The sequence below is a fragment of the Budorcas taxicolor genome, chromosome 1, assembly GCF_023091745.1.
Source record: "Budorcas taxicolor isolate Tak-1 chromosome 1, Takin1.1, whole genome shotgun sequence".
Taxonomy (NCBI): Eukaryota; Metazoa; Chordata; class Mammalia; order Artiodactyla; family Bovidae; genus Budorcas; species Budorcas taxicolor.
The window spans coordinates 122,966,145-122,992,579 of record NC_068910.1 but is presented as its reverse complement, the minus strand read 5'-3'; the positions used below and the strand labels follow the sequence as shown (position 1 = coordinate 122,992,579).

Here is a 26,435-nt window from a genome sequence, read left to right as displayed (position 1 = left end):
TTAGAAGACAGGAATCTGGTCTCTCCGAACCAAATCCAGGTCGTCATCTAGGGTTAACAAAACCTGAAACAAGACGGGCAGAAAAACAAGAGGAATGCACAGTTGTGAAAAGTCCCTGTTTTCTAAGACTCACAAGTGTACTTAATTGTTTTCATGTCTTCTGCAGCGCTCTGCTCTTAATAGACACTTGTAATTCCGCAATTCATTTATTCAAGTATATATCAAGGGTCTACTAAGTGCTATTCTAGATGCTAGGGATACAGCTTAGGATAAAAGAGAGACAAAGGTCTACCCTGAGGGAGCTTACATTTGAGAGAGGACTTCAGACATGAAGCAAATGCATGAACAGAGGCTACTATGTTAGATAGCAGTATGTACTAAGGATAAAAATTAAACTGTGGAGGGAATATGGGGAGTATGGGATGGGATGAGGTAAAAAAATTTTGGGGGGTGGCTGGGGACATCATTACCACTTAGAAGGGGACGTTTGAATGGGGACCTAAAGGGAATAAAACTTTGTTGCAATAGAGTATTGCTACAAGAATTGTTCCCCCACTCTCCATTTATAGTTCCCTCCACCATCACTCTCTCTGTGATGTAGAGGGAACTCTTAGCTCTACTTGTATTATCTCTGTCTCCCCAGAGAATGTGACGATTAAAGAGAGCCTTAAGGAAGAATGTTTATGCAGTCTGGTTAAACTTCCCAAACTGGCCACTAGGAGGCGGCCCCACTCCACTCTTGAGGTTCCTTGGCTGAGACTAAAGTAAAGGGTCAGAGTGAACCCAGGAGGCCCCATTACTTGTTAAAAGAACTTGTGTGCAGGCACCATATACGTTTATTTTGGAAAAGTCAAATTTAAGATGGAAGTATGCTGGGAGTTGTCATCCTGGGTTGTTATAATATGCACAGCTTCAGGGAACGTGTGTGGGCAAAAAACGAAGGGACTGCAGATTTGAAAGAGACTGGTTAGAAAGGCAGCAAGAGGTCTGGCTGCTATCCTGAGCCACTCCAGGAACTTGTAAAGTGTTTATATTAAGGTATGTAGTGAGACTGGAGGAGAGGGAGGAATGTGGTATGAAACATGAAGGAATAACCAACCTAGTGTGGCTGAGATGGTAGCAAGTGCCACCGAAAGCGCTTCCTGGGGGAGCTGGGCACGTGAGTTCTAATCATCAGTGCAGTCCAAGCATTGTGCAACTAAAGGAAAACTATTTTATCACTGTGTCTTAAAGTTTCGAAGAGTAAAAGAACAAAATGAAGATTTAACTAGAGGATACAATGTTTTAAAAAAAAGATAATCTGTACATTGAATCATAATGAAGACTTGGAAATTAAAAATAGGAGGATGTAAGTAAGGGGGGAAGAGAAAAAAAAGAATGCAAGATGTAAAGAGAGAAGCAAAGTTTTCATAAACTCACCAAGAATGAGAAAAACAGGGCAGTAGCGGAGAGGAAGTGCCAGATGTCATGGTCGTCAAAGAAATCCAGCAGGATGCACTCTCGGTTCTTCTCCCGGGACTCGGCTGGCGTTCCCTGGGAGGAGGTGAGGCAGGATGTGGGGGAGCAGTCCCACAGTTCAACTCCTCGGAGCATCCAGAAACCTACAGTCGCTACTAGATGCCTGGGTCACTACATTATTATTAGCTTCCAAGAAAACATATGTCCACACAAAAATGTGTCCACAGATGTTCACGGCAGCAGCGTTCATAAAAGCCACAAAGTGGAAACCGCCCAAATGTGCACCCACTGAACATCTGCTAAAATGAGGCAGGTTCATACAATGGAATGAGAAGTGAAAGTGCTAGTCACTCTGGTGTCTGACTATTTGTGACCCCATGGACTATAGCTGACCAGGCTCCTCTGTCCCTGGAATTCTCCGAGCAAGAATACTGGAGTGGGTAGCCATTCCCTTCTCCAGGGGATTTTCTCGACCCAGAGACTGAACCCTGGTCTCCTACATGGCAGGCAGAATCTTTACTGTCTGAGCCATTATTCAGCAATAAAAACACATGATGTACTGATAGTGACATAATGTGATCTGTACAAGGGTGGACCTAGGAAACGTTACACAGAGAAGGCAGACTCAGACTGCATATGATTCCATTTATGTGAAATGTCCAGGACAGGTAGATCTATCGAGACAAAAGATAAACCGTTGCCTCAGGCTAAGGGGTTAGGGAGACATGGGGATGGACGTAGGATGTAGGATTTTTCCTGGGGTGATAAAAATGTTCTGACATTGATTGCGGTGGTTATGGTGATGGGGAGCTTAGACTTCCTCCCTGTTCTATGCCTCACATACATCACCAGTTTCCTAGGCCTCAGCTTTCCTATCTGTGAAATGGATTTATATACACCTGTACCTGGGTAACTGTTTATGGATGATGACTATGATAAGGTGGCGATGATACACTGATCAAGCTTTCTGTACATATTAAGCATCCATTGGGAACAGGATTGCAATGATAATACAACATGCAGTGAAGGTCACATTGGCAGTGGGGATAGGGCTTCGTGTTTAAGAAGTGCCACCCCAATAATGATGACATGGCATTTATTGAGCATTTATGTGTGGATATTTATATAAAACCAACCCCTTTTAAAAAAGCTTTCACATTAGAGAATATAAAACAGATAAACAGCAATAAGCCCGTGAAGAGGGAGGTAGGAAGGTCAGAAAAGCAAGATGGAGAGAGCACATTGTCCAGGAGACAAACACTGTTCTCTTACCTCCCAGCTGCTGAGATTCTGGAAGAAAAAATACAGGGCGGCAGCCCACACTACAGCGGTGGCGACAATGCAGAAAAACGGGATCAGGAGGATCTTCTCGGAGCTGCGAAGCTGTGGGTGAGAAGCACATGCTGCCAGGCTGCGTGCACCACCTGGTCACCTGAGGAGGGCCCGCGGCGCCCAGCCAGCAGCTACTCTTACCTTCATGATGATGTAAAAGGCCAGGTAAAGCAGCAGGTTGCCGATGAAGATGCCCAGCATGTAGGAAGCGAAGTCCCTGGGTCGGTAGATGAGTCCAAAGAGGGCGCTGAGCACACAGAGGAATTGTTGTGTAGCCAGGAAGCTGGATTTGGGGTATTACCCACCCTTCCAACCCCCACCCCCATTTCTGGTGGGAGGGGAATTAAAAAATCTTTTAACTTTCAATTTATTAAATCCCTTTCAGAACATTCATTTTAATGATTATAAAGTTCCTATCCGTGGATGTACCTAAACAGTACTCTCTGGTTGAAATGAGTTTTCTCTTTGTCCTTCAGTTGTTCACTATTATAAAAAACTGCAACCATGAATACCTTTAGACATATCCTGCTTTTTTCTTTTTGCATTTAAGATGATTAGATTACTAGACATAGAATTGCCTGAATAATTGGTTTGACACATATTACCAATTTTTAGCTAGCTGTCTAAATACTGAAGTGTATTTGGTTGGGGTTTGACCTTAATTTTGTTCCAAATTTCTGCTTGGTTGTAACAGAAATCTTTATTATGTGGGGCTTCCCTGGTAGCTCAGATGGTAAAGAATGCCTGCAATGCAGGAGATAACAGAAATATTTATTACATAGCTCTTTCTTATCTTGTGACTTTGAAAGCTTGTTTTTAATACAGACATACTGCACAGGTATGATATAGTTGGATTTCTGGCCTCTTCATTGTGATTCACTATAATTTTGACTCAGTGCCTCACCATGTTATTATTGTTTTATAGATTATCTAACATAGGTTGTCAGATGTAGTTTAGTCGCCAAGGTGTGTCCGACCCTTGTGACCCCATGGACTATAGCCCGCCAGGCTCCTCTGTTCAAGGGATTTTCCAGGCAAGAATGTTGGAGTGGGTTGCCATTTCCTTCTCCAGGGGAATCTTCCTGACCCAGGGATCGAACCAGGGTCTCCTGTACTGCAGGCAGATTCTTTACCAACTGAGCTACCAGGGAATTCCCAACATAGGTTAGGCTAGCTTAACTATCCAATATGGTAACCACATGTAGCTATTTAAATAATTTAAAGTGAATTTTCTCAGTCAGACTCCATTTCAAGTGCTCAATAACCACAAGTGGCTAATAAACATTTAAGCTTTATTCCAGAAAGTTCTGTTGGATAGTGCTAGGCTGTCACTATACACCTCTGTGCTTTCTTTCTTTCTTCTGTTAATCCTTTGCAGACACCTTTGAAAATTTTGTCTAGGTAAATAAATTTCAAAAAAAAAACCCTATTAACTTAGTTCCAGTTTCTGATTCTAAATTTGTACATTACTCTGAGAACTGATATCTTTACAGTAGTTAATCTTCTCACCCAGGGCATGCTATCTTTCTTCATTTAGCTAAGTTTTTGTCTGTATCTCCTAATGGGGTAGTTAAATGTTTTGCAGAAAGATCCTACATATCTCTCAAAGTTTATTCCTAAGTATTTAAAGTGTAAAGCTGTTATTAACCGCCTTTGTTCATTTTTTAAAGTATATTTTTCATAAGTATAGTTGATTTACAATGTTGTGCTAACTTCTGCTGTACAGCCAAGTGACTTGGGTATACACGGACAGCATTATATACACGGACGGCATTATATACACGGATTGCATTGGATGCATCCATGCTGCTGCAGATGGCGTTATTTTCATTTTTTAATGGAGGAGTATTCCATTGTAAGTATGTACCACACTGTCTTTATCCATTTCTCTGCCAATGAACATTTAGATTGTTTCTATGTCTTGGCTATTGTGAGTAGTGCTTCTATGACTGTATAGGTGCCCCTTTCTTTTTGAATGAAAGTTTTCTCCAGATATATGCCCAGGAGTGGGATTACTGGATCATATGGTAATTCTATTTTCAGTTTTCTGAGGAACCTCCATACTGTTTTCCAGAGTGGCTGCACCAGCTTACATTCCCACCAACAGTGTAGGAAGGTTCCCTTTTCTCATTACCCTCTTTAGCATTTGCTGTTTATAGACTTTTTAATGATGGTCATTCTGACCAGTGTGAGGTGGTACCTCATTGTAGTTTGATTTGCATTTCTCTAACAATTAGTGAGGTGGAGCATCTTTTCATGTGTCTACTGGCCATCAGGATGTCTTCTTTGGAGAAAACTCTATTTAGGTCTTCTGCCCATTTTTTGATTGTTTTTTTTTTAAAATTGAGTTGTATAAGCTGGTTGAATATTTTGGAAATTAAACCCTTGTTGGTCGCATTGTTTGCAAATATTTTCTCCCATTCCATTGGTTGTTTTGTTATGGTTTCCTTTGCTGTGCAAAATCTTGTAAGTCTGATTAGGCCCCATTTGTTTGTCTTTATTTTCATGTCTATTGCCTTGGGAGACTGACCTAAGAAACCATTGGTATGATTTATCTCAGAATGTTTTGCCTATAATCTCTTCTAAGAGTTTTATCAAGTCATATGTTGTGTTTAAGTCTTTAATCTATTTTGAGTTTATTTTTTTGTATGGTGTAAGGGTATGTTCTAACTTGACTGATTTATAGGTGGCTGTCCAGTTTTCCAAACACCACTTACTGAAGAGACTTTTTCCTATTGTATATTCTTGCCTCATTTGCGGAAGATTAGCTGCCTATAGATATGTGAGTTTACTTCTCGGCTGTCTCTTCTGTTCCATCGATTTCTATGTCTGTTTTTGTACCAATATCATGCTGTTTTAATTGCTGTAGTTTTGTGGTATTGTCTAAAGTCTTGGAGGGTTATCCCTCTCGCTTTCTTCTTTCTCCTCAGAATCATTCTGGCAATTCTGGGTCTTTATGGTTCCATTTAATTTGAGGATTGTTTGTTCTAGTTCTGTGAAAAATATCTTGGTAACTTGAAAGAGATTACATTAAATCTGTAGGTTGCCTTCGGTAGTATGACCACTTTAACAACATAAATTCTCCCAATCCAACAGCATGGGATAGCTTTCCATTGATTGTTTTTTAAAAAAAAATCTTTTAAACTCACTCCTAAATAAATATATAAAATATTTAGGAATAAGCCTGACAAAGGAGGTAAAACATTTATATGCTAAGAACTATAAAATGTAATAAAGGAAATTAAAAGATGGTTCAAAGAAATGGTTTTGTTCAATTTTTATTTCAACTGACTTTGTCTTATATAATATAGGAAATTTCCTCTTCTCACAATTTGAAATCTTCAGTGTACTCTAAAGTCTTGTATACTTTTCACACAGATTCATCAGTTATTAGCATTTTGCCACATTTGTTTGATTTTCCCACTCTGTCTCTCCATATGTATACATACATCTCTCTCTATATGAATATACATACACACCACTGTTGTTCTTCAAGGACTATATGAGACTGACTCAAGGTTATGTTCAGCCATTCCGTGACTTCTGTAATATCCATGGGAGACTCAGGATGGAGAGCCTTAGTGGGGAGGTACCGCCCCCTACTGGGCAGTCACGGTACTAGTGTGTCCTTGTGCCTCATTTCCCCAGACCCCGCAGGCGTTGGTGTCCCACAGAGCTCCTGCTAAGAAGAGAAAGGCCATACACCTTGTCTTGTGAGCAGACCTGGTTTGATTTTAGTTCTACAAGAGGCAGGGACAGGCCAGGTGATTCTGACCCTGTGGACACTGTCATCGGTTTTTCGTTATCGTATCTCCTGCCAGCACCCTCCACCCTGTCTTACAAAATCACCAGGACTGTAGGGTCTTCACTAAAAGGGTGGCCAAGCGAACATCACAGGTGATCACGGCCAAGAATCACCCATCTTGACGTGTCCCTCAGTGAGGCACAGTCCTTCACAGGTATGGACCTTCCCCAAGGTAACCCCTGGGGCAGCAGCATTGTGGGAAGTTTATTTTGGATGCCCATGGCCCCTAAATAAGATTCAAATTCTCATGACTTGATTCTGGTTTTCCGGGGATCCTTGATTCTGTTTTTCACATTTTTAAAAATAAGCTGCAAACACTAGATACATAAAATATAGCTAGTGTAAACGTGCTTTTGCTGCACTGTTCTACTTTGAGGTAGGTCACTTGAGGAAACAAAGGGGCTTCCCAGGTGACTCTAGTGGTAAAGAACCTGCCTGGTAAAGACGTGAGAGACACGGGTTTGATCCCTAGGTTGGGAAGATCCCCTGGAGCAGGGCATGGCAGCCCACTACAGTATTCTTGCCTGGAGAATCCCATGGACAGAGGAGCCTGGCGGGCTACAGTCCATAGGGTTGCAAAGAGTTTGACGTGGGTGAAACAACAGCATGCACACAGGAGGAAACGAAGCCGAGGTAATAATGAAGGAAAAGAAAAGGAAGAAGAATGATACATGCAGAGCAGGAAGACTGAGACCTGGAGGGAAAGAAAGAAACAGGAAAGAGACACACACACACACACCACCCCACTTCCTCCTAGTAAGAAAGAGATGCCTACTGGGTAGCATTATGGAAAGCTCTGAAAAAAGAGTTTTAAATGGTTGCATTTTTGACTGCTGGCATAGTTAATCTCTCTCTATAAATATGTGTGTATGTATATATATATATATGCATATACAGCTAATCTAATTTATCCACATAAATATAGCAAATTTGACGTTTGTCTTGTTGAACAAACGAGTTCCAGGCATCAACGTGTGGGACTCATTGCTTTAAGGTAGGCCACTGCTAGAACACGAGTGCATTTTTTTTGCAGGACGACAAATAGCTTTCTTTCGAGTCTCTAGAACAAGCACAGTCTCACACTCTCCTTAATTTCAGATTTCTCTGTAAAAATGACGGCCAAGGAAAGCTAAGCCACAGTGTTACAGAGAAATTAGTAAAGAGAAAGACATGTTTCCTAAGACTACTTACAAGGACCAGTTAACCAGGTTCCCCACGATGAGTAATACCATCCTGTCCTGGAAAGGAGGAGAGAAAACAGTGAATGAAAGACTGAGTGCACTACTTCTTACCATACGGGAAGCGTCAATTATGAGAAAACTGCGTCAGCAAAAACAGTTTTTCCATCGATATAGGAGAGCTGTGCCTATGAATGAACACTAATGCTCTAAAGGACTAAATGGCAAAGCCTCCGACTTCAAGCAGACAAGACCTCCTCCCTGTAAAAGAAGGCCTGGTAAGGAAAGCAGAAGTCTTGCTGTTTCCTTCCTGTTTTTAAGGGAGCTGGGCACATGGGATTCTTTCCCTGAGTTGTGGTGACTGGTGGGACCTAAGGCAGCTCTTGAGACACAACTGGAAGTCATTTCATTACTCTGCCTCCAAGGAGGTCCCGCAGCTCCCCGGCTCCTGGTTTCTGGACACACGATTTGAACACGTTATTGACTGGAGACGTATCAATACGTTTTAGAGAGTGATACAATTGACATCACTGTGAGAAGCTGTTAGCACCTAAAATTGACCAAGAGCTCATAATATAATTCACGATTGTCACTGTCGTTCACATTTTGCTCCGTTTGGTTTTTGTTCCAATCTTGTGTATATTGTTCGCTCTTAGCCCAGTTGGTAAAGAATCTGCCTGCAGTGCAGGAGACCCCAGTTCGATTCCTGGGTTGGGAAGATCCGCTGGAGGAGGGATAGACTATCCACCCCAGTGTTCTCGGGCTTCCCAAGAAGAACCTGCCAGCTATGCGGGAGACCTGGGTTTGATCCCTGGTTGGGAAGATTCCCTGGAGAAGGGAAAGCCTACCCACTCTAGTATTCTGGCCTGGAGAATTCCATGGACTTTATAGTCCATGGGGTTGCGAAGAGTCAGACATGACTGAGCAACTTTCACTTCACTGTGTATATTATAAGCTCAAGTGTATTACTATACATTTTTTAAAATGACATATCATGAACTTTTGAGTGAAGAAGAATTTTTTGGTGAATTTTATGCAAATACTTTCTCTGATTGAGCGACATATATACTAGTGTCTGAGAAGAACATAGTTCTTCAGAATATGGATCCAGATGATGTGATTATTAGACCAACAAAAAGACAAAAAACTTAGGGATTGATTCTGATACAGAAAGTGACAATGAAATTCATGGTGCTAGAGAGGACTTCACAGGTGTGTCATGTGTAACTATTGCATGTAATGACCTGCATAGTGCTGGTGAAATAACAGAATCTGGGGCTGGCCAAAATAAAAGTTGCCAGCCACAGGCATTAGTTTCTGCAAAAATCCCCTGGTCAAAGATTAAACTTATTGGTAGGGGAGAAAATAGAGAGGTAAGGTTCATCTCAAAGGACAATTACTCTAACATATTATTCATAATCTGCTTGTAACACTTCTGGGTGCTATCTGATTATACTTTAGTCTGCATGGCCACTCCTCTGTTTCAAAGTAGTGATTCTCTTTGTGGGTAATCTATTAAATTTTCTTAAATAAAATCTATTTAATTTTAATAAAATTAACTTTTATTTAAAATTTTTTAATAAAAATCTATTCAGTAAAATCTATTAATATTAAATAAATCTATTAAAAGAAATATCTTCCTTTTTAAAAAATTAATTCACCTACTAGAAAGACCAAAATCCAAAACACTAACACCAATTGCTGGCAAGGATATGGAGCAATAGGTATTCTCATTCATGGCTGATGGGAATGCAAAATGGTCCAATCATTTCAGAAGACAGTTTCCTAGAAAACTAAACATACTTTTACCATATGACCCAGCAATTGTGCTCCTTGGTATTTGCCTAAAGAAGCTGAAAACATGCCTATACAAAAACCTGACCACAAAATTTTATAGCACATTTTTCATTTTTTCATAACAGCCTAAACTTGGAAGCAACCAAAATGTCTTTCAATAGGTGAATGGATAAATAAACTATAGTACATCCAGAAAATGGAATATTAGCACTAAAAAGAAATGAGCCATCAAGCCATGAAAAGACATGCAGGAAACATAAGTGTATACTGTTAAGCGAAAGAGGCCACTCTGAAAAGACTACATGCTGTATTACTTCAGTCATTTGACATCCTGGAAAAGATAAGACCAAAGAGACAATAAGAAGATCAGTAGTTGGGGGGGCGTTGGGGAGGGAGGGGGTGGGAAGAATAGGTGGGGCACAGAGGCTTTGTAGGGCAGGGAACTACTTTGTTTGATACTGTAATGATGAATATATGTCACTACAAACTCATCAAAAAACCCATCGCATGTGCACCACCAGGAGTGAACTGTAATGTAAACTCCAGACTTTGAGTGACTATGATGTGTTAATAGGTTCATCAACTGTAACAAACTCGCCCCTCTGGTAGGGATGTTGATATGGGGGAAGTTGTGCCTGTGTGGAGGACGGGCATTTGGGAAATCTCTGTATTTTCTTCTCAATTTTTCCCTGAACTTAAAACCTTTTAAAATACTCTAAAAATAGTCTATTTTTAAAAATACAGCATGCATCAATTAATGTAAAAACAAAAGCACTAATTTCCCCATAAGGTTCACATCTGAGGCTTGTCTCCCATAATACTTTCACAGGTCCTAATGGGATTTTACATTCTCTCCTGAGTAAAACCCTCCAGCCTCAATTTCCTCAATTTTTAGTGCCTATACCTCCTGCCCAAGCTCTACAGGGTTTAAGACATTCGCATTTATATATTCTTTATATAAAAATCCTTCTGATTATAAACTATCAGCAGGAATTCAGTGAACGCCTATGTGCCAGGCCCAAAGGGGATCACTGGTTCTGACCACAGGCCTGGGTAAAGGCTGGGGCAGTGGATCAGAGGAAGGATGAAAGTTCTCTGGGGTCCCTGGCCAGTGAGCCAAGGCAGCTGAGACCAGCACCCTGATCCCTCTGCTCACTGTAGAAACATGTAATGTATTGAAAACTATAAGGCAGAATATTTAACAGTGTATTTTTACCAAGAGCTATAAATTTGATGAAAGCATTCCTACTCACTGTCAGAATCAAACAGTACACAAAAAGCAAACAAATGAAAACTCTAGAAAGTATAAGTTCTTGATGAAAGTGATTGGAATGACAATATGACCCAGTTGGCTTGGGACCATCCAGGTGTCATCATTAATACTGCCTTCTATTCACAAATGAAATAATCATACCTCTTTGGATGATGCTGTTATAGGGACACTCTGTCTTGACCCTCCCTCCCTAGCAATCATCACTGTTTGACAGTTTTATATATTTTTTCTTTATATATTAGCAATTTGTATGTAAAAAGGGCACCATTCCATCTTGTCTTTTAAGAGTGAGAAGAAAAGGAAGCAAGATGCCTCTTCCCTCACTAATTGGACCTCAGCCACCCTAGGCCATCTGGCCCCCTTGGTTTGGGGAGCCTTGAGTGACTGCCCTGCTGCCCTGTTGTCTGGGAGAGGGCCAAGGGACCCAAGGACATGCACGTACCATATACAGAGGCCGGCTGCGCTGCTGGATGCAGTCGGTGTAGAACACCACAGCGGCCCGCCGGAACATTTTCCAATCTGCTGGCGACAATCGCATGGTGAGAAGGCTTAGTCACTGACAATGCAGAACACTCCACTGTGGCCCGAGCTTTTGTGGCCAGGATGAAGATGTCCTCACCTCATAAAAGCCATGCTTTGCACCTAATAGGTCAGTGATAAATACTTGCTTTAAAAAATACACCCCCCCCCCACGGCCACCAGGGATTTCATGGCAGGTGGGCCTTATCTGCACAACATCCCACAGAAAGGCAAGCAAGATGGACACGGGACGAATACGCACAGGTCACTCGGGCAGCTGGCCAACCCACCTACGATCTCCTGCAGCTAAGTGTCCCTCTCTTGATGGTTTACTTTGGTGCTGTTTTCTTTACAGCAGAGATGTGATGGGGCCGCTCAAAAGTCACCTCAAAACATCTGCTCTCTCTAGACCATGGGAAATCGTAGCTTGTAAAAATTCAAATTTGTATTTCTCAGTGTGGTTAAGTCAGTAAAAATTAAACCAGGGGATACTAGGGGCTATTGAGCATGTCCAGAAAGCCTGAATGTGGATTGAAACAATAGTCAAAGGAACATAAATGGGAGAGAGAGAGGCGGGAGCTTTTTTTATTTTAATGCAATCCTTCAAAAGGATGGTATGAAACACAGTGAGTGTGCATGTCATAATTGTTATATAAACAGGACCAGACCCCCAGGTGGGGCTGTCCTGTGAGCCATCCACATGTAGCTGTCACAGGCAAGGCTGGAGTCTGCCTGAAGTGAACATTTCAGTGAGGGTGGACCCCAGGTCTATTGTGACTGCTGCTACTCTTCAAGGCCAACCCTGGGTTCAGCTGAAGCAGCTGGACTGGATACAGTCCAGGGACATGGGGGGCGTGATGGGGCCTTAGAGGGATGTGCACACACTAGCCCAGAGGAGGTGGGCTGGTTGGGGTGCATACCTGTCTCTGAGTCTCTCTCTGCACCCCCTTCCCACAAAATCCTGCCCAATCTGGAAGGCGTGTTCAGAAAGCAGACTTGGCAGGTCAGCTAGGCAGGGTGTTTTGTTAAGAAAACAAGCTAGAAAACCCCAGGAAGGACAGCTGAACATTACCTGTGTCAGACACATCTGAATCAGTGGGAAGCAGAGAAATGAGAAAAACAAAAAAAGATTTGTAAGAAGGAAGCCAAACAGGAAAACTACTGATTGTTTTATTTTCCTCTAGAAATGGATGACTTTAATTTTGTTTTCTGATTATAAAAGAAATGTTTTCTCATAAAGAACACAGACTGCTTCTGCCCGTCTCACACGTTCAGAGCATGAGTCAGACTTTTCTCTCCCTGTGTCCTTTTGTGCACCCCTTGCAGCTTATAACCCTTCCTCTCTCTGTGGTCCTTTTGGGGAGGCAAGGGACACAACAGTGATTTGGGCAAGTAGCTCTGTCGTTTTCTGTCTGGGTTTCCCTGGTGGCTCAGATAGTAAAGAATCTGCCTGCACACCCGGTTTTGATCCCTGGGTCAAGAAGATCTCTGGGAGAAAGGAATGGCAATCCACTCCTGTATTCTTGCCTGGGAAATCTAATGGACAGAGGAGCCTGGTGGGCCATAGTCCATGGGGTTGCAAAAAGTTGGACATAACTGAGTGACTAACACTATGCAATGGTCTGCCTCCTTGCTGCCACTGTTCCTGTGTCCACATTTATTTTCAGGTGAGGCTGGAAGGCCACAGGGAAAGGAGTCTGTGCTTTTGAGAAAGCAAAGGCAGTTGTCTGACCACTCTCCACTAACCCAACTTCCTGCCTCTGGACTAAATGTAGATGCCGTAGTGAATTTTCCTTTTGACTCTGGTAAATCTGTAACCACTTGGGGAAGACTCCCTAGGTACAGGAATTTAAAATCTTCAGATAAGCTATGTGAAGACTATCCTCCCTTTGCTTCTCCAGACCCACCTGCCATGTCTCTGTCCCTACCATGCCTGGGGAGGCTGACTATAGGGACCATGCAGTGGGTCCCCTTAATTCTGTTGGGTTTGGACAGTGAGAAGCCCCAGCAGGAGACTGCAGGGACAGAGAAAGGACAGTCAGCTCAGAGTACTACCTGCCTGGTGCCCGCCCTGTGAGGCTGCCTGCCAACCAAAGGACACTGATCCTTTCCTGCTGACTTGCTCTCCATGACGCCCTCCTTCCACATCTTGGTAACCACTTCCTCTGTGTCTTTTTGGGCTTGTGGATAGTAAGCTTCTCTGCTCCTAACCCCAGGTTACTTTCATTCTTCTCTACCCCACTCCTATCCTATGGAGAGTCCCTTTGTGAATAAATCATTTGCCTTTGGGCATGGCATCTTTTTCCTGTTGGGACCCTGACAAACTATTTCATGGTTATAATAGACTACATTAAATTCCTCTTTTTTAAAAAGGTATGGGGCAAAGGTGATATAAATATATTAAAAGCCCCTCTATCTATTAATGGTCATGACCATTACATGGATCTATATTCAGTTTTATTTTTCTGACTTGGAAAACCCAGGAAAATAGTGCTTAAATTATTTTCCTTTTGAGAGTTTAGTTTGTACAGTTTCATTCACTTCTGAGTATGGAGGATGGGACATGAACAGAGAGCTGTACCAGATGTCCTACACAACTAGCTCATGACGCTTCCACTGGAGGAGCTGGAGGTACCCTGGCCACGTTAACACCAAGCGTTAATCTACTGGCCATGCCAAAAGGGAAAATTAAATTGCTAAAATGAGAGATTGTTTTATTTTGTTGTCTAGTCTTAAAGCTGGGCTTCTCTGGTGGCTCAGATGGTAAAGAATTGTTTACCCAGACGGTAAAGAATCTGCCTGCGATGTGGGAGACTGGGTTCGATCCCTGGGTTGGGAAGATTCCCTGGAGGAGGGCATGGCAATTCACTCCAGTATTCTTGCCTGGAGAATCCCCATGGACAGAGAAGCCTGGCAGGCTACAGTCCATGGGGTCAGACATGACTGAGTGACTAAGTACACAACACAGTTTTAAAGCCAATTGTTACACAGAATTGCTCTTAGATCTGGGCAACAGGGGTGCCATATTTGAAAGGCCCTCATTCCTCAGTGAGTGAGGAGTCTGCAGAGCAAGGGGACTGCTCCTCCCAGGCCACATTCTGAATTCCTGGACCCAAGAATTCTAATGGCCTTGAGTTTGCTCTCAGAACCTGCATAAACTTTTCCCCTGGTTTATTTTCCTGAGGGCAGTATGCACTTCTAGAGGCAAGGAATGGCCAATTGGATGTTGGACAAGTGTGTCCATATGCCTACCTGTGAGACCCCTTAGGATGCAGGACAGAGCCAGCAGTGGGAAGAAGAGGAGCAGGGGCTGGAGACCAGCTCTCCTGTACAGCTGTGTTCTGTTCTGTATTCTAGGGTGTTCTCCCATGCACCTGAGAATTTTAAATTTGAGCTTGTACCTTTTAGGTTGTAATAAAGGTATATTTATCAGTTGTTGGTCTGCTTTCTTTCTTCTCCATAACAACAGTGTTTTTAGTTTTCTTTATAAAATAAACATTTTCATATGTATGGTGTATAGGCTTTTATTTACGATCTTGCCTTGGCTCTGAAAATATTAGGGATGAGCCTCTGTGTTTATATATGTTAGTTTTTTACTTGCCAGACTTTACAATGATGGGTGAAGTTCAGATGCTCTAATATGACTTGCTTCCAAAATGGAATGTATGCAGAAGCTGATTTCCACAGGACACTAGGCATTCTAACACGATCCATTCACAATGTCAGAGAACATTAGGCAGGTATCCTGCCTCTGAGATTGGCAAGTTGGTCTCTGAAAGTTCCAGTCCCAGAATTTGAAAAGAATATATAAATTCTTGATAGCCACTTAGCATGGTTAGAGAAATATTCTTTTTAAATACTACAGACTGAGAAATACTCTTTTCGGTGGAATTAGCGGTGTGACGATCACATTGTTCTGCAAACGCACTTTCAAAGCCTGGTGAATTGTAAAGCTTTTGAGGCTTGGAGTTTGAAGGATTCTGCAGCTCTGAGCTAGCTTAGTTTCTCAGCTGAAAACAGAACTAGTGATAATAAGTTGCTGAAATTTTGTATAGGAGAGGAAGCTCTTAGAGAAAATATATGCTAATAAACACACACAATTCAGAGCACGTGTTCATGGTGACCAGTAACACTCCCATTTAGGATAAGCAGGACAATTTTTTCTTGGGGGGGGGGGCATTAAATGGCATGTTTAGTATAGGGGAACCGGTGACTCACCTATCTTGAAACGACCCATGTAGTAGATCTGGGTGCTGAGGGCCAGAGACGCCAGAATATGGATTGCAGAGAAGATGAGCCAGAACCACATGCCATTTTTCCCGAACACCTAGAAGTAAAGATGGAAGTTACCATCATCCATTTTCCCCCCCAAAGAACTCGTTAAAGTTGTTCCGTCTCTTGCGCATGCATACGTTGCCAAAAACCGAGCTGTGTGTATATTTTGGATTTCCCTGTCCTCTGAGCTCTCGGGGATCTTACTACAGTCAGAGAAGGAGAAAGAATGGCTACCTGGCCACATGAAAAAGAAAGAAATGGAAAAGGACAGCAGTGGGTGAGGCAGCAGTTGAACAGGCAGTCAGTTGGAGGCTGATGCTTTCCAAATAACGGAAGACAACTGACACTTGTCCACACATGTTTGGGAAGTGGCTTCTGTTCTTTCAGGTCAGTCTCTGTCCCATTAGGGCCTATGTGTGTCTATTTCAGTTTTACCTAAGTCTGGTCCCAGCTCTATAGTACCACTGTCCAGGGTCAGTTATACAGGGATCTGTCACATTATCAAAAATTCTAGCTAAATAACTAAAATGCTGTGAATGGGCCAATGATGAGAGTGTGTCATGGGCCAAGGATTATGGTTAATTAAACCTGTACACTTGAGGTCCAAAAAAATAAAAAACAATAAAAAGCCTCCCAAGAGGGCTGCTGGCCATGGGGAGGGACACACCACTCCGAGGACGGTGAGTGTGATGACCAGGGCAAAGGAGGCGTAGGCGGCGTAGGCGCTGGCGTTGATGTCCGGGTGGCGGGTCTGGTAGAGCTTCAGCATGCAGAGGCCGGCGATCATGTACATGAAGGAGGTGTCTGCGGAGGAGCCGAGACAGTCAGGATCCAGGAGGCGGCAGAGCAATCTTTAGAGAACCCTGCCCTCCCGGCCTTGGAGTATTTGCTGCCCTCAGCCCGTGTGCTGACCTCCAGTGTGCTAGCCTCCCCAGACACATTCGAGGCAAACCCTACACACTCCGCTTCTCACCTCCTCCAAGAGCGGGGCTCCTAGCTCACAGAAGAAAAGTATCAGATGATAGGATGAATAACTGACTCGCAGAGATAAATGCGTATAAACGCCCCTCTCCAACAGTAAAAGAACCCCTAACGGTGACAGGATAGTGTGACAATAAAGAGAGTCCTAGTTGGAGGCAGGAGGTCCTTCTCAGCGTCCTGAAACATGACCACGCTTATTACTGCTCATGTACACAGCTTTCTAGCCTAGGGACAGGAGACACCTAGAAACTACACATGGCTTAGCTGTATGCGGGTTGTGGTGGTTTAGTTGCTAAGTCACATCCAGCTTTTTTGTGACCCCATAGACTGTAGCCTACCAAGCTCCTCTGTCTATGGATTTCCCAGGCAAGAATATTGGAGTGGTTGCCATTTCCTTCTCCAGGGGATCTTCCCCACCCAGGGATCAAACCCACGTCTCCTGCATTGCAGGCGGATTCTTTACCATCTGAGCCACCAGGGAAGTTCCAGGAGGGTTAGGGAGCTGCAAATTAAAACAACAATGTAATGTCCCATGCTACTAAAAAATGTGGCAAACTGTAAATATCTAACAATAACGCAAATTAGTGACATGGGGGAAGTGGGAACTCTCACTCAGCTAGTGGGAGTGCAAACTAATACTCTGAGGAGAAACTTGGTGCTTTTTTTAGTAAAATGGAAGATGCATAAAGCAGGTGATCCCCAAATTCTAATTCTAGGTGTTCCAGGGAACCTTTCTCACATGTTCACAAAGACACATATATGAAGATATTCATTGCAAAATTGTTTGTACCTGACCTGCCTCTTGAGAAATCTGTGTGCAGGTCAGGAAGCAACAGTTAGAACCGGACATGGAACAACAGACTGGTTCAAATAGGAAAAGGAGTACATCAAGGCTGTATATTGTCACCCTGCTTATTTAACTTCTATGCAGAGTACATTATGAGAAACGCTGGGCTGGATGAAGCACAAGCTGGAATCAAGATTGCCGGGAGAAACATCAATAACCTCAGATATGCAGATGACACCCCCCTTATGGCAGAAACTGAAGAAGAATTAAAGAGCCTCTTGATGAAAGCGAAAGAGGAGAGTGAAAAAGTTGGCTTAAAACTCAATATTCAGAAAACAAAGATCATGGCATCTGGTCCCATCACTTCATGGCAAATAGATGGAGAAACAGTGGAAACAGTGGCTGACTTTATTTTCTTGGGCTCCAAAATCACTGCAGATGGTGATTGCAGCCATGAAATTAAAAGACGCTTGCTCCTTGGAAGAAAAGTTATGACCAACCTAGACAGCATATTAAAAAGCAGAGATATTATTGCTTTGTCAACAAAGGTCCGTCTAGTCAAGGCTATGGTTTTTCCAGTGGTCATGTATGGATGTGAGAGTTGGACTATAAAGAAGGCTGAACAACAAAGAATTGATGCTCTTGAACTGTGGTGTTGGAGAAGACTCTCGAGAATCTCTTGAACTGCAAGGAGATCCAACCAGTCCATACTAAAGGAAATCAATCCTCAGTGTTCATTGGAAGGACTGATGTTGAAGCTGAAACTCCAGTACTTTGGCCACCTGATGTGAAGAGCTGACTGATTTGAAAAGACCCTGATGCTGGGAAAGATTGAAGGCGAGAGGAGAAGGGGATGACACAGGATAAGATGGTTGGATGGCATCACCGACTCAATGGGTGTGAGTTTGAGTAAACTCCAGGTGTTGGTGATGGACAGAGAGGCGTGGCATGCTGCAGTCCATGGGGTCCCAAAGAGTGAGACACAACTGAGTGACTGAACTGAACTGAGGTGAACTGAGCAAACTATTGGCAACCTTGAAGTGCTATTCAACAGAGAAATTGATAAATGTATTATATTTTTACTACATAGTGACAATCTTCAAGAATGAATGAACTGAATATCCTCGATTCATTACCGATAAATCTTGAAAACATTGAATGAAAAAAGGATGTAGAATACAGTGTGATAAATTAGTATTGTGTTATTCAAATTAAATGAAAAACTATTCAAATGAAGAAAAATTATAAAAACAAACTAGAAGGATAATATAAAATTGATCATAGTTGTTGCTTCTGAGGAAGGAGAGACTGGACAAATTTGGAAAGCAGTTCAAAACAGGACCTCAACTTTACACAATGTTGTATTCCTTTAACAAAGTAGATTAAAGCAAATATTTTAAAGTGTTGGCATTTGTTCCTTCTGAGTGGTGAGTGGTATTGTTCTCTATAGATTTCCTCTATTAAAAATGTCTTCTAATTTTAAAAGTTAAAATATGACAGAATTTCTGTGGTGTTAAGAGCTGGAGGCTAGAGGACAAACACCAAATGACTGCTTTCAAAACTCACATCCTCAAGTGTAGAGGACATTGTTAATTGCCTTCTTCCAGCATCAGCTATTCCTGCTCCATCCTAATAGCATGAAGATGCCAACTCAAATACCTCAGCTCCGTTTCTGTTCAGAAATGCATACCTCACAGCCGGTTTGCTTAGGAAAGCTCACAGCAGTTACAGGGAAGCAGTTACAGGTTACAGGGAAGCATCTCCCTTGTCTGAAGCTAACTAGCCCTCCTTTGGCACAGTGATTGGTGTAGCAACCCTGGCCCAAACTAACCCACACACAGAGAAAGAATCTGAAGTGGACTCAGGACTGTGTGAGCTATTGAGGAGTGAGGGGCTGTCATCTGGGGAGTCTGGGGAAAAGAACTTTCCTGGATTTCAAATGATCGCTCCTGGAAGCCAGCTTGCTGCCTCCTCCAGACATCATGGTATGGAGACAGGAAGCAAAGACCCAATGTAGCTATTTTTGCCACCAGAAGGAAACACAGCCAGAGAAGGCTAACATGCAGTCTGGGTGCAGCCAAGGCAGGTGGTCACAGAGAAGAGGAGCCAGGACCACCGCTGGACTTGCGCTGATAAATATACTTGTTATTTAATCTGATTTGAATTGGATTTTTTTTATTACTTTCAACCCAAAGCAGGCAAACTGCTAAGTTCAGCCAAGCTACACTGAGGGAGATTTCTAGATGCCTTGTTGGTAGATCTACCTGCCCTGCTGCCTGACGCCTACCCCACTGCCTACCTGCAGACCTAGCCATGAGATCGATACTCAGTGTTCAGCGCTTTCTAGTCGATAAAATGTGGTCAGGGAGGAAAAAATGATACTACGTGGGAAAATCATGCCCTGTGGCGAGGTACCCTCTGATCACTTCAGCACACGTAAATGTCATTTAATTCTTGCAAGCGCGACTTTGGCATTTTTGAGAGAGTCCCAGGATAAGACTCCTGTACCTCAGATCTGTGTAGCTGATGTAAATTGTGATTACCGAACTGGAAGTTGGAGTAATTGGGGCAGACGTGGTAACAAGCACTGAGCACCCCTTCCATCATCAGTGCAATGCCCATGGCATAGAAGAGACCGAAGTGTTTGGGAATCCCGTATTCCTGAAAAAGCAGGAAGCGTGGTCAGTGGGAAGATCCTCATTAGTGACTGTGCTGCAGAACCCGGCACCCACGCTCTGGCCCTGTGTGGTCCCTTACACGTGATCCATCATCACACCCGATGTCCCTCCTACTTGCAGCTCCTGTTTGGAACCTAACCCTTCCTAGCTCCCACCTCCCTCTACCTGCCCTCTACTCACCGTGGCAAAGATGTCCTTGGCTTCCAGAGCTCTTCGATGGAGAATGTCCCGGTGCAAGACTATCAGCAGGAAGAGGCAGCCCAGGAGCACGTGGCCCAGGTTACTGAGAATGTTGTTGAAGGCACTAAGGACAGAGAGACAGTGAGGGAGTCAAGGCGTCTGAGAGCTTCAGAGACTGAATGAAGGCATGGAGGCGCGAGGGAACTCAGCACTGTTTGCCACCAATAACCTTTCCATGAGACTTCAGGACTGAAAATCATCAGAGAGCATCTTTGTCCTACCTCCGTGTTAGGATGCTTTGCTTAGCCTGTGATAATGTGTCCATTTCCTCCCAGGGATGCCTGTTCAGCCTCCCTAACACCCACTGATCCTCTCCTGTCCCGGTGGCACTGGCAGGGAATGAATCCTAGGAAAGAGAGCTATTCTGCAGATGGGCAGCTGGGTCATTCAGCTAGCTGCGAGAGTGAATTCAAATACCTGGACCCATGTTATATGTCCATATTCAGCTGTGTAACTGTGAATTTCAGGATAAGTGTCAACTGGTCACAGCAGATTTCTTTCAGAAAACTGAGACTAGTTCATTCTGGATGAAGAAGCCAGGCTCCCAACTGCCAGGAAAATCCCTCTTTCCACTTCACCATGTTCTGGAGGATGGAGCACAGCCTTAGGGGCAGCAGGCCCAGCTATGAGGCCCAAATCACTCACAGGTGAGGGAGCTTCTGCAAGTCCTTGCCTTTCTAACTAAGCCTTAATATCTTTATCTAAGTGAAGTGAAAGTGAAAGTGAAGTCGTGTCCAACTCTTAGCGACCCCATGCACTGCAGCCTACCATGCTCCTCCATCCATGGGATTTTCCAGGCAAGAGTACTGGAGTGGGGTGCCACTGCCTTCTCCTATATATATATATACACACACATACATAAACACATTATGTATATACAAATATAAATATATGTATATTTATATATATAAATTCAACTCAAATTCTCAATATATAATGATATATGTGTGTGTGTGTGTGTGTGTGTGTGTATAATTTTATTTTTCACGTTTTATTGGCCATGCCACATGTGGGATCTTAGTTTATCTGAAAATGGGGGTAATGAGACTTCTCTGGTGATTCAGTGGTTAAGGTTCTGCACTGCCAATGCAGAGGGCATGGGTTTGATCCTGGCCAGGGAACTAAGATCCCAATGCTGTGCAGTGCAGCCAAGAAAATAATTTTTAAAAATGATAATAATAATTAAAAATAATCTCCTTAAAAAGAGCAATAAAACTAAATAAAAAACAGTGGTAATAATAATCATATCTATCTCATGAGGTTGTTTAGTGGATTGAATGTATTTGCAGCTCATGCCCATAGACAAGGGTCATCACAGCTAGGGACTTGATATTTTCAAACACATCCCACCTTCTCCTTAGCAGGTTATTCTTAGAGCTGTTTCCTGAGCTCCTCCCTCCCTCCACCCCATACAGGAGTGGGAGAGGAATACCTAGTCTCAAATCCTTGATTTCATTCCTGTTTACCCTTGATTAGGGCTTCCCTGGCGGCTCAGATAGTAACAAATCTGCCTGCAGTGCAGAAGACCCAGGTTCAACCCTGGTGGGGGAAGATCCCCTGGATAAAAAAATGGCAAGCCCACTCTAGTACTCTTGCCTGGGAAATGCCACAGACAGAGGAGCCTGGCGGGCTATAGTCCATGGGGTCCCAAAGAGTCAGACACGACTAAGCGACTACACTTACTTTTTGATTGAGGTAGTTTCCCACAATTGTTTCTAGTATTTTTTTAAAATACACATTCCACACCACATTACACAAAAAGGCATCTCTCCTTGCCTCATGGGCAACCAGAGGACTGGGCTTACCTCAAGACACCCAAGGGGTGAGCACAGAGGAAGTTGTAGTAGCAGATATCCTGGTTGCCAGTGACGTTGACAACCTGTAAAAGCAAAAGCGAGAAGAGGAGACGCTGTCTGCCTCCATCCCCTGAGCCTGAAATCACAGAAAGCAGACGACAGTGCTCGCAGTGATCAACTGTCAGAGATTTACAGTGTAACCAGTGCTCCTTCTCAGCAGGGGATGAGTTGTTATCTCCAGCCTCTACACAGTACAGACACATTTCGTTTAAATGCTACCATCTTGCTTTGAACTGAAATATTCTGTGCCCCTCATTAGGTGGCAAGGCAGAATTCAACTGAAAACGTTTCCTTTGTTTCATTGTAAAAGGACTCTGAAAGGATGCTAACATTGGGGCCTGCCTATCAGGACTGTCACAGTACATCCTATTTTCTCGATGAATCCTGGAAGGGTAAAGAACTGTCCCATCCTTTGTACTGAATTGATAACCACAGGGCAGGTGGACATAAGGAGATATGTGGTCAGTTTTCCATATTTATCACTATCATTAAGAACCTTCCTAGACCACAGCACAGCTGTATCTTCCGACAGAGCCCCAAAGTATTCAGAGAATATTTAGAGTATAAATCATGGTGCTCAAACCTTATAAAGTCCTTGTCCTCATCACATATTAAGTATAGAGTTGGTGAAATGTTATTAAACTGTTGACTCTCTAATGTGGGTGTATATTGGAATCATAAGGAGTTTCATCAATATTGATGCCTGATTCCACTCTGATCTAACTGCTGGGGGGTACAGCTTGGACATTGTTATTTTTTAAAATCTCACAGATGATTTGAACACACAACAAAGTTTGAGAGCCATTGTATTAGAAACACCTTTAGCCTGGTGCTATTCTAAATGTGCTTTTTCATGAATAATAGATCCTAGACAAGATCACTTATGTGACCTGGACCCTAGGATTCTACAAACATGCAGTGGGGATTCTCAAGCTGTTTTAATTATTGTTTTGTGTTTTTTTTTTAAAATTCTGATTGCCTTTACAAAATCTATTTATTTATTTTTCATTGCAAAGGATCTTTGTTGCTACACGTGGGCTTTCTCTAGTTGCAGCTAGTGGGGGCTACTCTCTATTTGTGGTGTGGGCTGCTCATTGTTGTGGCTTCCCTTGTTGTGGAGCATGGGCTTGTGGCACACAGGCTTAGTTATTCTGTGGCATGTGGGATCTTACCAGACCAGGGATCAAACTCGTGTCCCCTGCATTGGCAGGTGGATTCCTATCCACTAGGAAAGTCCTTTGTTTGTTTATTATTTATTTTATATTTCCTTTTCTTTTAATATTTTATTAGTGAAGCTGTTCTTACTTTTACAAAAAATATTTACCCTCAATGATGGGACACTGGCTAAATTAGACATCAGGTTTGTTTGTTTTGGTCTGGAACTTTACCCATCATCCCACGATGATCAAAAGTTCAGACTGGTTAAACAATAGACATAGCTGATAGAACCAAGACTAAATGAATGCAAGGTAATAATTTCAGATTGGTAGACAAAGTAATACAAGAGGTCTGTGATAAAACACTGGGGAACTAGATTTAAAGCTCAGTCAAAGACGACCCAATGGAGAAATCCTGTGGGAATCTGAATGAGAAATTAATTCTTGAACAGAGCTCTTTATACCTTTCTCTGTAAATTACAGCAAAGGTCTTTCTCTGCTGTGTGAAAGCTGGGATCTTGGGATTTGAGGCTGCACTTACTGTTTGGTAGGTGATAACCAGCTGGATCACAGGCAGTGCATAAAACACAGCAATGGTAATGATGTTCCTATGCAGACAAAAGGAACCGCAAATGGTTATTTCCAAATTAACAATGGAATTTTTGCTCTTTTATTTTCTTTAGGTATCTTTCCACCCCATAACTGCCTGCTTAACTCACAAAAGTGATTAGAAACTGATTACATGGTTCCTGTTTCTCTAAACTTCCTTTCATACAATCATTTGCATAACAGTGTAAATAATACTTCTGGTTTAACGAAATTATCGATAAAGGCCTCTCTCTCTAGGATATCATTAGATTAAAAATGATCAGAGAGTAGGTAATGGGTGATGGATCACATGAAGGGGATGTGGCTCTCTTAGCTACCTCTTAGTTCCAAAACACTGGTCCCACTATGCTGTGGAGTTCCACGTGACCCTCACTGGCTGGCTCTTGTTTCCCTCTAGCATCCTTGTCCACGTGAAAGGTCATACTTCCAGAGAAAAGAATGAGAGGAGCTGCCACAGCTGTCTGTCAGGGTTTCTGAGGGAAAAGAGGGGACCCGGCCAGGCACCTCAGACTTTCTGCCTGGAAGGAGGCTGGCTGCCTCTGTGTCGTCCATTTATCACTGGCTGATGGTATCATCTTCCCTTGGGGTGATTTCTAGCTATCCTGAGGTGCTCTAGGCATCTCATCCCAGAAATCACTGGCTCTCCCAAGGGTAAGTCCTGGTGAGAGAAGAGGGAATGGTCCCAGCTTAACATGCCTCCTGGAAGATGGTTTTGGTATCTTCCTGGAAGAGGTTTAGTGTCTCCCTAAAAACACGGGATTCCACTATTGTTCTTATGCATACTTTGTGTTTATTTCATTTAGGACTGGTTGCCTTTGATTGTGTTTTGTTTGTGTGTGTGTGTGTCTCCTTAAACACTGAAACCTATGATTTGGTTCACTTATATGAATCACGTAAGTTCACTGTGGCTTTTACAAAGAAAATTTTAATTTTACTAAAGAGAGCCATAGTCCTTCTCGTCATCTACTCACCAAAAATAAATCTTATACTTTTTGCTGACAATTCTTCGGTCCTTCCTGGACAGATCTGACAGGTAAAGGAACATCTGGGATGCCAAGTAAAAAGAGAATGCAAAACTGTACTTGGATTTCTTGCATAAAATACAAAGAAGAGCTTTACACATTTCAGTCTAATCTCTCATTAGGGATTAAAATTATTAAACAAGACTTTTCTCGTAATTTTGCTTTTCCTAGGATGCTTTTAAAAATCCTAGTATTTCCCTTGGCTTTAGGGAAACTGGCTGATGTGAGAAACCCACTGGGAATTTTGAATGCTTCTTAAATCTCAAGAATTGGTTTCCCAGTTTTCAGAGATGCCCACTGTGTGATTCTTGAATTACAGAGTTGAAACCATGCCATTCACCTTCATGTCGCTTACTGGGTACAACATAGTCTGATACATATGAATCAGAAAGAAGTGAGCTTTTACTCCTGAAGCATTTTATGTCTGGAACCAGGGAGTTTTTCCAAGTACACCCTTCAGTGGAATCTTTTCTTCCACCTGGTTGGAACCCTTCCTCATCTTTGTCCGTAATCAGCCACTTCAGACCCATGAGCATTTTAGTGGGTCTGACGTTAAATGCCACGAGCATTATGGCATTATGTGCTCTGTTCTCTTTACTGTTGTCACTTTTTCCCTCCAGAAAGGAGTGTTAATTAACTGAGTATTGCTTTTAGTAGGTAGTTAAACTTTATCTAAAAAGCCCCCTGAGAACTTTGACTTCCCCTGAAGAAAGAAAGAAAAAAAAAAAATATATATATATATATAAAGGCAATTGAGGCATTGTTGAAGTTGTATTTGACCCCTTAACTTTCTGTCCTCCGGAGGGTATGACCAGGCAGAGAGAGGTACCTTGGTGCGGATGATGTTCTTATCGCTCTCAATGTCTGGCATGGTGTCAAAGTCACTTTCCTCCACGGAGCTGTCAGTGTCTGACTGGCACGGCTGTCTACCATCAGAGGAGGACATTTGCCTGCCAGGACTGGAGCTTGACTCATCTGAAACAGAGGAGACCCTTCTGCCTTCCCAAGCTGAGAAGAACCCATGGAACCCATCTCTCTCTCTCTCTGCAAAACACAGTGCTGACTCATTCTTGGACACGTTGTGTTGGTAAAAACCAACTCCTTACCCACAACACATGTTCTCTCAATTCTTCCTCAATGGACTTCTGATTTTCCTTGTCTCCTATTTTTATGTTTAAATCACCTATTTCTAGGGCTGAATACAAAATATAAAGGCATCTGCTCTGTTAACTCTTTGGATGCAAAGATAATGTGCTTATATTTCATGTTTCATACTTTGAAATATGAACATAAATATATAAACATACACATGCATGTACTTATGTATAGCATCTACCACATGTATATGTAAGCACCCACATATCCAGCAGCTATACATTTCTCATGGATAAGGTATTCGTACACTGAAATCCCCCACATGCTGTATCTGTGATTATATAATGGAAACCACATTCTCAGGAAGAATCCT

At 42.6% G+C, this 26,435-nt stretch overlaps 1 protein-coding gene across 1 annotated transcript in view; it reads right to left on the bottom strand.

Moving 5' to 3' along the window:
* Positions 1-26,435, bottom strand: part of SIDT1 (SID1 transmembrane family member 1) — a 102,505-nt gene continuing 76,070 nt past the window's right edge. Inside the window, exons 12-26 of the mRNA XM_052661778.1 lie at positions 25,797-25,942; positions 24,917-24,990; positions 23,878-23,944; positions 22,129-22,202; positions 20,264-20,387; positions 19,949-20,066; positions 16,305-16,441; positions 15,581-15,689; positions 12,435-12,449; positions 11,286-11,362; positions 7,787-7,833; positions 2,932-3,037; positions 2,731-2,841; positions 1,420-1,533; positions 1-63 (exon numbers count right to left, since the gene is read on the bottom strand). Of these exons, the coding sequence (XP_052517738.1) occupies positions 1-63; positions 1,420-1,533; positions 2,731-2,841; positions 2,932-3,037; positions 7,787-7,833; positions 11,286-11,362; positions 12,435-12,449; positions 15,581-15,689; positions 16,305-16,441; positions 19,949-20,066; positions 20,264-20,387; positions 22,129-22,202; positions 23,878-23,944; positions 24,917-24,990; positions 25,797-25,942 (1,382 nt within the window). The remainder of the gene's footprint in view (positions 64-1,419; positions 1,534-2,730; positions 2,842-2,931; positions 3,038-7,786; positions 7,834-11,285; positions 11,363-12,434; positions 12,450-15,580; positions 15,690-16,304; positions 16,442-19,948; positions 20,067-20,263; positions 20,388-22,128; positions 22,203-23,877; positions 23,945-24,916; positions 24,991-25,796; positions 25,943-26,435) is intronic.